Source organism: Marmota marmota, unplaced genomic scaffold (genome assembly GCF_001458135.2).
Source record: "Marmota marmota marmota unplaced genomic scaffold, marMar, whole genome shotgun sequence".
Lineage (NCBI taxonomy): Eukaryota > Metazoa > Chordata > Mammalia > Rodentia > Sciuridae > Marmota > Marmota marmota.
In genome coordinates this window covers 636,234-649,395 of record NW_026000185.1, presented here as the reverse complement: position 1 = coordinate 649,395, position 13,162 = coordinate 636,234, and the positions used below count along the sequence as shown (strand labels likewise).

Below are 13,162 nucleotides of genomic sequence, written 5' to 3'. Positions count from 1 at the left end.
CTGGTGTTGCTAAGGTGAGCGGTTCTGGCCGTCCTGCTTCTCCCCAGCCTGGTGCTGGTGCCGGTGCTGAGCTGCTGAACATCTGCTGGACCTGTTAGGAGTGACGTGCGCGTGCTGATTTTCTAACTGCTTATGTCTACGCTTCTAGGTCTGTAAAGCCCTCTGGGCTCATCAGTGTCCACGTCTCTTGCAGAGATCGAGATGGTGATCATGGAGCGCAAGCTCTCAGAGCTGGCCGCCAGCTCCTCCCTGCAGGAGCAGAACACCACCGACGAGGAGAAGAGCGCTGCGGCCACGTGCTCTGCGGGCGTGCAGTGGAGCAGGTGTGTGTGGCTCGGCTCAGGGAGGAGGAGCAGGGGCAGCAGGGAGGTCAGGGGCCCTGGACCTCACCCCTTGGAGAGAGGATGGCCAGCATACGGGACCCCCNCTGAGGCAGCCCTCTTTCCTCACTTCCCAGCGCTGAGGCAGGAGCATGCTGAGAGCGAGGGAAGATGGCTACTTGTTCTCCAGGTCATAGAGTGAATCTGGACATTGACCTACTTGCCCAAAGATGCAGCAGAGTAGAAAGTGGAACTGTTCTTATATTTCTTGTATAATTATGGGCTCTGTCTGAATTCAGGGTTAAGTATAGGACCTAACCAACTAAAAACATTCAAAACATTGTTTCTTTTCTTTTAAAAAAATGTGTTGAGCCAGGTGTTGTGGCACCGGCCTGTGATCCCAGTGACTGCAGAGCCCCAGGGGGAGGCTGGCAAGCTCAGGCCCAGCCTCAGCAACTTAGTGAGACTCTTAGACTAAGAAATGAGAAGGACTGGGATGTCACAGTGGTCAGTGTTCCTGGTTTAGTCCCTGCTACCAAAAAAAATCAAAAATTAAATTTAAAAAAGGTATGAAAGTGATATACATTCAGAAAATGTGAAAAAAAAATCTTAAAAAGTATAAGAAGGAACAAAAATTGTCCCTGATCCTAATGTTCAAAGGCCACTGTTATCGTCATTTTGCTTATCTCTTATCAGTCGTTCAGTGCCAGTTTCCTGGGAATTGTGCCCTCTTTTCCCAGGCAGAATTCCCAGGAAACTGGCACTGAACGACTGATAAGAGATAAGCAAAACGTGCCTGTCACTCTTTATCCTTCCTTTTCCATCTAATATCAAGCCTGAGCATCTTTTCCACTTCATCATCTGTACTCTTTATGAATCAAGTGCTTGGTGGCCTCGTGATACTTCATTGCATAAAGCATATCCTTCCTGCTCTCGTGCTGGGTTATTCAGATTATTCCCAAAATTATAATCAAAATTTCAAGCACCTGGTTTACAAAAAATGGTTTGTACTTTCTCTTGCTCTTAAGTATTGAAGTTATCACTGGAAACTTGTGGAAACCCCACCTACACATGGCAAAACTATTAACAGAGGAAAGTTGGTGCCTCATCTGGGGCTCCAGAGACATGGAGTCCAAATGTCAGTGTCCCCTTTAAATGTTTTTTTTTTTTTTTCATGTTTATTTGAAATCCTATAGCCAGTATACGTTTTTTTTTTTCTTTTGCATTTTTTTAATTTAACATTTTGCATCGATGGTGTATCTATGGAGTTCAGAATTCAAAAGAGTTTGAAAGATTACGCAGCGACTGTTCTCCCGGGCTCACTCCCCTAGACGCTCAGGATTGATAACTGCGTGTGTGACCCTCTAGGGGTTAATTGTGCCCTGGGTCACTCACCGGGTGCTCTGGTCTCTTGGTCTCAACCTGGTATCTAGAGTCATCCTTGTATGAAGAGTCATTACCTTGAAAGGGTGGCATTTGGGATGTGCGATTTCCAGTATTGCAGCCACTATTTAGAGCTCACCCACAGAGCATCAGGGGCCACAGACCTCCCAGTGGGTTCTTCAGTCAGGGAACGTCGGTCCCCGAAATCCCTATGCCAGTACCCTGCCAAAAGGAAATTGTGGCGCAGTGCCCTTGGGATATTAAAGACAGAGATAGCAGCTGCCCGCTGTTGGCCCTTCCACAGTGCTGGCCCCGCTCCCTGCCTTGGAGTCCCCCTTGCATGTGCTCTTCACCGTGACCCTGCAGGTTCTGCCCTTTTCCAGGTGGGAGAGGGGAGCTGGGAAGCGGCTTGCCCAGGGTCTGCGACTGTGAAGAGGCAGGGTCAGAATTTGAACCAAGAAGTGTGGCGCGAGAGTCGCCGTCCTTCAGCTGGTCCCCACTGTTGCCTGGCCCTTGTGTGGTCCTACTCTGTGTCACGCGGCCCTGTGTTCATCATCTTGAAGTCATGATGTGTGTCGTTTCCTGTCTCTGCTAACTGGCACAGGAAGGCAAAGAGCTGGAACTTTGGTGTCATTGTTCCCAGTGTCAGGACATCTGGTGAAAGGTGGTTGAGTGACAAGACACTCTTTTCTGGTCAGTTTCCCCTGAAGACAGCAGTTTCCATTTGTAGTGTCCATTTCATCTGTTCTAGGCTCCCCAGTGCCTGGTGCTGCCTGGGCATAGAGTAGAGTCCCCACAGTGGAACGGCCTCAGAGCGCAGCGCTGTGAGAGCAAGGTCTGCTGGCGCCCTGTGAGTGGACGAGAGGGGAGACGTCCTTCTGTGCCACGAGGCTCATGCTCCTCCCTGTCTCCTCCAGACCCTTCCTGGATATGGTGTTCCACGCCCTGGACAGCCCCGACGACGACTACCATGCCCTCTTCGTGCTCTGCCTCCTGTACGCCATGTCCCATAACAAAGGTGGGTGCACTTCTGTCCCCTTCCGCCCGCCACTGGCCACTCGGCAGCGTCCCTCCCTCTGCACAGAGGGAAGAGAGGGCTTTGGGGAGGAATTTCCTTTCTGGCTTCCACGGGCAGCTTCTGTAAAACTGCTCTTTAGTCTTCCTCCGGGTTTCTCAGGTGTTTTAGCACAGACTGACGCCCCAGGAATTGGTGACTCACAACACGGGGAGAGGTCTGAGTGTTCACTGTCTCACCAGTGGGACTGTCTTCACGCTGTGGCTTTCTGTCCACCCTGGCTTTGCAGCTGCCTTACTAAGGACTGCTTTCCCAGCGTCAGAACTGAAGCCAGTCACACTGTAACCTTGGTTTTGCTATTTGTAATGCTCGGTGTTCTTGCTGTGGGTTCAGAGCTAAAATAAACCTGGGTGGATTTTGTGGAAACGTGGGTTTCCTTTCTGAAGAAAGGCGTGGTCTCTGGCTTCCCCTGCTGAGGCTGCGTGGCCAGGCCCAGCCCCTCTGGAGCTGATAGTCCACTGGGATTTTCCGTCACCGCCACTGCTGGGGACAGCCCTGGTGTTGGCCTACTTGGCCTGACAGGGCACTTAGGAAACCTCCACATCAGAATCTCCTCAGGAGGATTCTGGAATATTCCCTCTGGCCCCTTCCCAGAGCTCGGCTGGGCATAGATGAGACATTACTTCAAGTCCGCCTCAGAGGTATCTCATAAGCCTTTGGGGAGGAGGCGGAGTTGGTTTTTATAAGCCTCTGACTACGGACTCTAAAGCATATTGACATAACTGTTTACATTGCTGATCGTGAGAAGTAAGTGGTGAAACATACAGTGATGAGAGTTTCTTCCCACCCTCTCCCCCAACTTTCCTTTTCTTTCTTTCTTTTTTTTTTTTTTATTTTTATTGTTGGTTGTTCAAAACATTACAAAGCTCTTGATATATCATATTTCACACTTTGATTCAAATGGGTTATGAGCTCCCATTTTTACCCCATATACAGATTGCAGAATCACATCAGTTACACATCCATTGATTTACATGTTGCCATACTAGTGTCTGTTGTGTTCTGCTGCCTTTCCTATCCTCTACTATCCCCCCTCCCCTCTTCTCTCTCTGCCCCCTCTACTGACATTCATTTGTCCCCCTTGTATTATTTTTCCCTTTCCCCTCACTTCCTCTTGTATGTACTTTTGTATAACTCTGAGGGTCTCTTTCCATTTCCATGCAATTTACCTTCTCTCTCCCTTTCCCTCCCACCTCTCATCCCTGTTTAATGTCCCAACTTTCCTTTTCAAACATGATTCATGCTACCAGTTTCTCATCTTTTTTTTTTTTTTTTTTCAAAAAAGATACCTCTGATACCCAAGTGGGAGTACATAGGGTTTCCAGTGGCTTCTGAAGTCCCCCCACCAGCTCCTGGCTCGGCAGCTGGCACCGTGGGGCCTCAGTTCCTGGAAGGAGACCAAACTCCACGGGGCCTGCTGGCTCCTACCGTGGTTGCCCGCCGCTCCCCGGGCTCCCCCACCCATGCCAGCTCTGTAGCCTGGACTCCTGCTGGCTGTGTGCTGGGGATGCTTACCTGGGTGCTTTCAGAACACCCTGACACTGTGTGCTAGCACCCCATAGATGAACATTTCTGCACTCCTGTCTAGTTGCAGTGGCCAACAAACTCGAAAGGCATGGCGTTTAGCTCTTTCCCTCCTTTGCTCTAGCACATATCAGATTCCTTCAGTCCTCTCTTTCCAGCCCGTGTCACCAGCAGACTTAAGTTCTGAGTGTCCACCCAGTGCCTGCCTCTAAGCCAGGTGGGAGGTGAGAACCAAGACGCGGAAGCAAGCAAGGTCTGGGCCTGTCATTCCAGTGGCCATTGTCTCAGGCCTGGACAGTTGTCATCAGCCTCCCAGAAGGGTCAAGCACGTGCCATTTTATAATTCATCCCCGGTAGCACTGCCAGGTGATCTCTTTATTGAGAGCTTTGACATGGGTTTTTCCCACTCAGAAGCCTGAAGTGCCGCCCCTCTCCCTTTACCTCCACCCTTCTGCACAGTCATGTCGGGTCCGGTACCAGTCAAGGTAGGTGGCTTTCGTGCTTGATCTGATTCTTAGGGCTTTCCTTCACCCAGCTCTTGGCTCTGGCCCAGGGGTTTTCAGATTTTTATGCGATGATGTAAATCATTCAGAGAAGAAGCGTGGTGGCTGTCATGGTGCTCTGGGGCTCTCCACCCTCTTTTGGTTGCAAGCCACAGAAACTGTCTCAATAGTTAAGCTTGAAGGGAAAGCCTACAGCAGGCCTCTGGAGCTGCTCACAGGACCCCGGTGGTTGCTGAAAAGCAGCTGATCCCAGGCTGGAATCTCTTTCCATTCCGTTTCAAATTCTTGGGCAAGAAATCTGATGGCTCAGCTTGGTAGTGGGTCTAACGCTGGAATAGTCAGTTTTGGCTGGGGGTCCTGAGGGCTCAGCCCTGTGTCTGGGACTGTTCCCAAGAACAGGAGCTTTTTACACCCACCGGTTCTTGGGGAATCCTGCCATTTTCTCTTACCAGCATCATCACCTAATTAGGATTCTGCTTGTCTGTCAAGGTCCACCCAGAAGCCACCTTCTCTAGGAAGCTCTGATCCATGGTGGTCAGCTCAGGTTAATGCCACCTAATGTGGTACTTTACGTACAGTGTTGGATTTGACTTGCTAGAACTTTGTTAAGGATTTTTGTATGTGTGTACCTGAATGGTACTGTAGTCTTCTTGTCTGAGTTTGCTGTTGGGGTTATGCTTACCTTATGGGATGAGGGGACATATTCCTTCCTCCTTGATTTTCTGGAGTTAATTTCGCAGAACTAGGATCGTTTCTTATTTAAGTAGTTCCTGGCCAGTATAGCCATCTGGGCCTGAAGTTTCCTATGAGGAGAAGTTTTCAACCTCTCGGTTTCTTCATTAGATGCAGGAATATTTAAGGTTCTCTGTTTATTCTTGAGTAAGCTTCAGTGGTGTGTATTTTTCAAGGAAGTTGTCATTTATTTCATCTAAACTGTCTTATTGTCACAAACTCATTCATAGTACGACGCCTCGTATCGTGTGTGGTGTTGTCCTTCCTCTAATCCTTGGTGCTGATAATTTAGATTATAATTTTGCTCTTCCTGATCAGTTTGCCTAAAGATTATCAATTTTATTGCTGGTAGCTATTGTCTTTCTTTTTATTTCATTGATTTCGGTTTTTTACTTTTTTAATATATATATTTTTAGTTGTAGATGAACACACAGTATCTTTATTTTTTTATGTGGTGCTGAGGATCAAACCCAGTGCCTCACACATGCGAGGCAAGTGCTTTACCACTGAGCCCCAGCCCCAGCCCTGTTTTTTACTTTTTTTAAATCTTATTTTAGATTTAATTTATTCTTCTTTTTATAGTTTCTTAAGGGAGAAGCTTAGTTCATTGACCTCTTAAGCTAGCAAGTTTATTTTATTTTTTAAATTAATTCAAAGTAAAATTAACTATTTGGGATCTGTAGTTCTGTGCATTTTAACACACTTGGATTTTCACATTAACCACCATAAACAGGATAATTAAAAAAGTCTATTATCCAAAACATTTTACACTGTTCCCTTCCAGTCTAACCCTCTCTGCAATAGTCCTTGGTTTTTAACCTTTTTTTTTCTTTTATTATAGGATTTTGATGCTGTAAATTTCTAAGCACTTCTTTAGCTGCATCCAATAAATTTATGTATATATATATGTGTATGTGTGTGTGTGTGTGTGTGCATGTGTGTATAATCATATATACATATAGTTTATTTTCATTCAGTTGAAGTTATTTTATAGTTTCCCTTCTGATTTCTTATCTATTTTGTCACTTTTGTGATTACTAGTTCTGTTTTTATTATTGATTTTTTTTTCTTTTGATTTGAGGTCATATTCTCCCCTACCATTTTATTGTCATTATTGTTTTTACATGTCTGATAATTTTTGATTGATTGACAGTTAAGAATTGCACACTGTTGGATTCTTCATTAAAGTATTCTGGGGCTTGTGGTAAGTTACTTAGAGTTAACTTGCTTCTTTTTGAGGCTGAGTTTAAAGCTTAGGTAGAATGGCCCAGCCTTTAGTCTGGGGCTAGCAAGGTCCTCACTACTGAGGCAGTGCCCATCCAAGACTCTGTGGTGTCCCATAGCTAGGTGACCTTCCATGCTGGCCAGCCACTGTGGCCTTCCGGTTGGCTGTACTTGACCCCCAGCCTCTCTCTTTCAGACCTTACCCGCTAAGCAGGTCCCTCTTTCAAACAGATTTTTTCTCATAAGACAATTGTAACATAAAAGCAATGTTAATGAAGCCAAATGTGAGCTCAGGCTTTCCACTAAACCATAACAGCTGAGGTGCTGCACCAGAATGCACATCCCGCAGTGGACAGGGTGGCTTGGTCGAGGAAGGCAGTTGTCATGAGTCACTTGGGCCACATAACGAATTCTGTTCGCATCTGTAATAGAAAACACAGTCTCGCTGAAGTCCACCAGCCCTGGTGCAAGGGCGGGCATGAGTGGGAGATGCCCCTACTCCTGCCCCTCGGTCCCCTTGTTTACCGGGTGGAATCTCGGCCTTTGTGTCTTATTTTGCTGAGCAGTTACTGGAACCTGGAGGAGCAGTATGGGAAGGTGAAAGGTATAGGATAAGGGAGGCTTTCACCAGGCAGAGCGGCCCACGCTGCCCTGGATCTGGGCTGACACACAATCAGAACTGGAATTACACTGGAAATTGGCCAGACATCTGGTCAGCTTTCGAAATAGCTGGTCTACAGTTTTCCAAAACTGGCAGCACTTGTGTGACTGCAGCCAAGGAGTTGGTACATGGTCAGAAGAAATAGAAAAATGTTGAACATTGCTTACCTGGTGTTCCCGTGATCTCTTTACCCAGGTTTCCTGCTGATTCCTTTTATGTAGGTTCAGTATGGGTGTTTTCCACCCCAGCCCTGAGCGGGAGGAATCCAGAAATCGGGACTCGAGGGGAAGCTCCATAACTAGTTACTGACCGTGTGTGTTGGGGGTGGGGGGTGTCACGCACGCCCTTCCCTTCTGCGGTGGATTCTTCGACTCAGCTAGCTGGGAGCACTCCCCTTCCTGCAGCTCTGTGAAAAGGGGACACCTGTTTTGACCCTTTGGGTCAGCACAGACTATGACCCTGAGGCCCCTGGCAGGAAGGACTAAGGCGGCATGTGGTTTGCTGGAAGTCAGAAGCAGCCAGTGCATCTTGCTGGGCCATGTGAAGTGCATGAGGGATTCTTTGGAACGTGTCTCTTGCCGAGACTTGAGAACTGACAAGGAGGAAGACACTATTCACAGTGTTCATTCAGTCAAAGGGAAATGACTAGCAGAGGAGCTCTGTTGGGGTTTGCCACAAAGCCTACCTTTCCACCACCGAAAACCACAGCACATGTGTGCATCTGTATGTATGAGGGTGTGAGTGTGTCCTCACGCTCGGCACGCAGGCCTTCTGACTTCACATGCATGTCCCTGTCATACAGTGACGTTGACCTGTTCACTCTGAACTGTTGGGCACCATTTTGTTTTAGGCAGGTAATTAAAAAACCCAAATCAAATGCTTTTCCACAAATTAAATGCCTTTCTAAAAATAGAAGTGAGGATGCAATGCTTGCTATAGGAACGGAAATGAGAGTCAGGTCTGTGTTCCCTTGCCCATGGCTACATGCTCCATGGGTACCCACTGCCGCTGATGCGGTCCTCTCCTCCCAGCCTCCTGTGGGCTGCCGTAGCCGTCAGATGGCAGCGCCCGCCTCATGCCCTGTTTGCCCCGTTTTGAAATGTGTCTGATCCTGTCCGTCCATTTTTATAGCAGGCTGTACTTGATCAAATTAGTCGTCTCCTTCAGAACCTTGTGCATCCATCAAACCTTTGTGGCCTGTTGTCCTCATACTGAGAGCACAGCTAGGTAGTGTGACACACTGTGAGCAGGTGCGGGAAGACAGAGACTGTGACGAGCAAGGCTCCCGTGGCAGGGCAGAGAGGGCGGAAGGCGGCCGGGAGTCAAACCGCGTTCAGACCCGGCGCCTGTTCTGCTCTCTGCCTGACCTCCTCCTGGGCCTCAGTTTCCTCGTGTAGAATGGAGACCTGATTACCTGCTTCACGTGGCCTCGCAAGGGTTGGAGAAAGCCTTGCACATGCGCACGTGCTTACTCTAGAGGGAAGCTCGGCTTACCCAGGCCCTTGCACCTGTGCTAGGCAGGCAGGTCCTCCACTACCGCGCTGCCCCGCGGCCTCCCTGACCCCCTCGAGTGGAATCTCCCCTTCTTCCCCCCCAGTGCACCTCCCTTCACCCAGACCTGGCCTCCTTTTGTTTAGAGTGAGCACTTGGGTAAACAACGAGGCCCCGTGAGAAGCTCTCCATCAAGGGCCAGCGACTGCTCTCTGTGGTGGCCAGAATGTCCCTGGGGTTCAGTTGCTACATAGGCCTTGAAAACTGAGGGTCAGGGTGGAATAAGCCAGAGAAGTCGGATTTCAGAGGTTGTGGCAAGAGAAAGGGAGAGTGGGCCTGAGGAAATGAGGCACCTGGCCCAGAAGGAGCCTTGGGGGGAACCGAGGTGCCAGAAGGGTTCTCACAGTTTGCCGTGTGTCCTGTGGACGGCACTTGGCCCTTGTCTCCATGGCTGGTGGAGGAACCGCCTCCCCTCTCTCTTCCCCTACCTGCTCACTGTGTGTCACACTTCCTCCCACGGAAGCTGGGCGACCACCTTGAGCAACTGGGGGCAGGGAGGCCCCAGAAGTCGGCGGAGCCCCGCCAAGTCATGCCGCCTCTCCAGCAGTCCCCTTCCAGGCTCCTGGCACCTGAGGCTGCCTTCCCTTTCCCCTTCGTCCCAGCGCCTCATCCCAGCCCTCCCCAAGCTCTCTCAGGCCTTGGTGTGGCACGTCCTGGCTCTCCTGTCCAGCTCCAGGCTGACGCCTGTTCATCCTCAGGACCCAGGGGGCAGCTGGTCCCCGGAGCAGCCCCAGACCAGCCAGCAGCCTCCGCCGCCAGGCCTCCTTCTCCAGCTCGATCTCAGCTTTGTTAGGTGGCGGCTTCTCTTCTCGCCCCTTCCTTTCCTAAGGGTCCTCTCCCCACGATGTGGGCACCCGGTACCGTGTTCAAACCACAGTCTGCATCTGTTCACAGTAACGCCAGGCAGCACTTACGGAGCATGACCTGTGCCTTCCTCATTTGGTCCTGACTGCAGGACTGGGGGCTGGGTGGCTGCTGTGTTTACTCCCGTTTCATGGGTGAGGAGACTAAGGTTCAAAGGGACCAGGTATCCACAGTTGTTCCCCAGCCAGGCCTCTTCTCCTGCAGCTTCCTCTCCTGAGAGATGAGTTCAAGGGTGCAGGGAGGCCTTGAAGACTGAGGCTGTTGTCAGCGGGAGAGGGGGGGCACCTTGTGCATGGCTGTCATGGGGGGGGCACACCCCTCCCCATCTGGATCCCATCTCTCTTGGGAATCGCCATCCAGCAGTGGCTGGAGCTGTGCCTCTGGTTTGCTCTGTGACCTGGGGGAAGGCTCAGCCATTCTGAGCCTGAGTTTCCTCACTAGAGGAAAATGACTGGGCTTTGGACTCTGGGCCGGTTGATGTCCCGATCTCTGACTCACATCCCCACCCCCATTCCCAGAGATTGGGACCATCAGTTAGGAGAGATTGGGATGACCTCAGAGCATTTTTCTTCCTGTCACGAAAAGAGTTTGTCACAGAAAGATCTCGTCATTTTCCAGAAATTCTAAGGAGGGGTAGGGGCAGTAATAGAAAAGGCAACGGACCTCAAGGAAGCTCAGACCCTGGCTGCGTTTTGCTTGTCTCTGGCTCTGCGGCTCTGGCCACGTTGGAGAGGGAGCCAGCAGCTGGGCCCTGCCTGCTGTCTTCGAAGTGCAGGGCCTGGCCTTCGGGTCATAAGGAGACAGAGGAGCGGGGCGCTTTTGCCCAGATGCACTGACCAGCGAAAGGGCCAGAAGCGAAAGGGTGGAGAAGCGTTGGACAGTGTTGAAGTCTGTGGAGAAACAAGTGCAGGAGCTTCAGTCGGCAGCCCCTGGCCGTCCAGCAGGCAGACGCCGGAGGCCCGACAGTCAGCCTCCACAGCAAGGGAGCACAGGCGCAGTTTCCCTGCAGTGAGGTTTCTTGGCAGAGCCACACTAACAGGGGTAGGAGGGAGAGTCCCATGCCACCAAGCCTCAGGCCGTCCCTCGCCGATGTCCTCTCCTTGGCATGACTGACCCCTCACGCAGACCTGGAAGGACTCAATAAAGCAAGATGCATTGTCACGGTTTCCTCCATCACGTGTGCGGAGCCAGCGAGGACCCCACAGTCGGTCTTCCGTGCTCCTCGCTGGGTTGTCAGGCTCTGAATGAACGGCTGCTGTCTGCTTCTCCAGGAGCCGTATTTCAAGAGTTCCGAGAAGCGCCACCTTCCCCCTTTCATGTGCAGTGACAGGAAGAGACGTGCTGCCAGCACAGACAGCCCGGGGTCTCCAAGCTCCTTCTAGCGAAGTGTTGCCCTACAGCGTATTTTTTTCAAGAGCCACGTTGGGTGAGAGGCTGGGAGCTGGAGGTCATGTCCAGGCCTGGACTGTCCTGGTAGCCCTGACAGGGGTCATCAGGAAAACGACAGCACAGTTTTAGTTTTAGTCACAGACTTGCCCATCCCCCTCCCTCCCCTCGCTCCCCCCCTCCCTGCCGCCACCTCCTGCCTCATCTCTGTCCTTTAGGTGTGTCAGTTTCCCACTGGAGAACGTGATGGTAGCTTTGCCTCTGCTCCGTTAGTCCCGTCGTATATGCACCCTCCTGCTCTGAAGGGTTAGCTGGTCCCTTTCTTGCTAGCGCCACCGCAGCGTGGTCCTGCTGCCCCGTTCCTGTTGAGGATCAACCCAGCCCTTTGAATCTGACAGTGACAGTGTGGGACAGCTGGCTCCCTGTGTGCAGAGTCTTCTGTTAGTGGTTCCCACTGACAATATCCATGGAAAGAACATTCTAACATATTTACGTAAGTTATGGTACAGGCAGCAGCCAGGCCTGATAGCAGTCACGAAGAGGGACCACAGGTGGCCGAGGAAAGCCTGCTCTGTGGCCCTTTTGGGAAGAGGGGTTCTCTCAGGAAGGCGGCAGGCCAGAGGCGGAGGTTGCGAGTGCAGCCAGCAGCCTCCCGAGTCCCAGGAGCAGTGGCTAGGGCAGAGTGTGGCCGTGACAGTGAGCAGGAGGGCCTGGGGCACTGGACCATGGCCTGGGGGGCATCACAGGTGTCAAGAGTATTCATGTGCTGGACAGAGTGTTCTGAGGACCCCTGCATGCCAGCCACAACACGAGTGACAGGGTCCAGGAATGGTGGGGTGGATGTGGCTCCTTGCCCCAGCAGCTGCCTCCATGTTTCCTGTTTCCCGTTGCAGGCATAGATCCTGAAAAACTAGAGCGAATCCAGCTGCCGGTGCCAAATGAAGCTGAGAAGACCACCTATAACCACCTGCTGACCGAAAGACTCATCAGGATCATGAACAATGCTGCCCAGCCAGGTGCCTGCCAGGGCGGGGGGTTATCTGTCCACAGCACCCTGGAGTCAGAGGGAACAGGCCCCAGACTGGGCACCTTGAGCCCTGGAATCTGGACCTGGATTGTCGCAAGTCCAGGCACATCTCAGCCACTCCCTCTGCCCCTGAGCCACCCACAGCTGGTCATCTCCTGATCTCCTTCCCCACCCCGAGAGTAACCATCTCTGCCTTCTCCTTCTACACCCGGCCCTTCTCTTACCAGTTTGTCCATGTCTGTGGCTCTTCTCTGGGTGGCCAAGGCCGGGTTGTGAGTGAAGTCGGGTGGGAGGTTTGAATGAGGTGCTGTAGACAGCACTCAGCGTCGCCAGGGCCTGCACTGGGCAGCCTGATTCTGCAATTTGGGCCAATACTGATCTGCAAGAAGGTGGCACTAGGAATAGCAAGTGGAGTGACCGAGCTCCGTGTTTCTCAACTGGGGTGATCTTGCCCCTCAGGGGATGTTTGACAATGTCTAGAGACATTTTTGGTCATCACAGCTAAGAATGCTACTGGAATCTGGTGGGTAAAGGCTGCTAAACGCCCTGTCATACACTCTGCAGCCCCCACAGCCCAGAGTGATCTGTCTCAGAGCAACAACACTGGCAAGGCCGAGATCCCCTGATCACAAGGCCAGTTCTCTGCAAAGAGGAGGAGAGAGGTCACTAGAGTAAGCTGAAGGTCAAGGGCCAGCTGCACCGTTGGCCTGGTGGAGAGAGAACACTGAGATGCAGAGTCAGGAATAGCCCGTGGGGTGGGCTCAGGGCACTGCAGGCCAGAGGCGGAGGTTGCGAGTGCAGCCAGGAGCCTCCCGAGTCCCAGGAGCAGTGGCTAGGGCAGAGTGTGGCCGTGACAGTGAGCAGGAGGGCCTGGGGCACTGGACCATGGCCTGGGGGGCATCACAGGTGTCA

At 51.5% G+C, this 13,162-nt stretch overlaps 1 protein-coding gene across 1 annotated transcript in view; it reads left to right on the top strand.

Moving 5' to 3' along the window:
• Clec16a (C-type lectin domain containing 16A) overlaps window positions 1-13,162 on the top strand; it is a 186,260-nt gene that overhangs the window by 66,216 nt on the left and 106,882 nt on the right. The window contains exons 13-15 of the mRNA XM_048790048.1: window positions 194-323; window positions 2,621-2,721; window positions 12,117-12,408. Coding sequence (XP_048646005.1) covers window positions 194-323; window positions 2,621-2,721; window positions 12,117-12,408 — 523 coding nt within the window. The remainder of the gene's footprint in view (window positions 1-193; window positions 324-2,620; window positions 2,722-12,116; window positions 12,409-13,162) is intronic.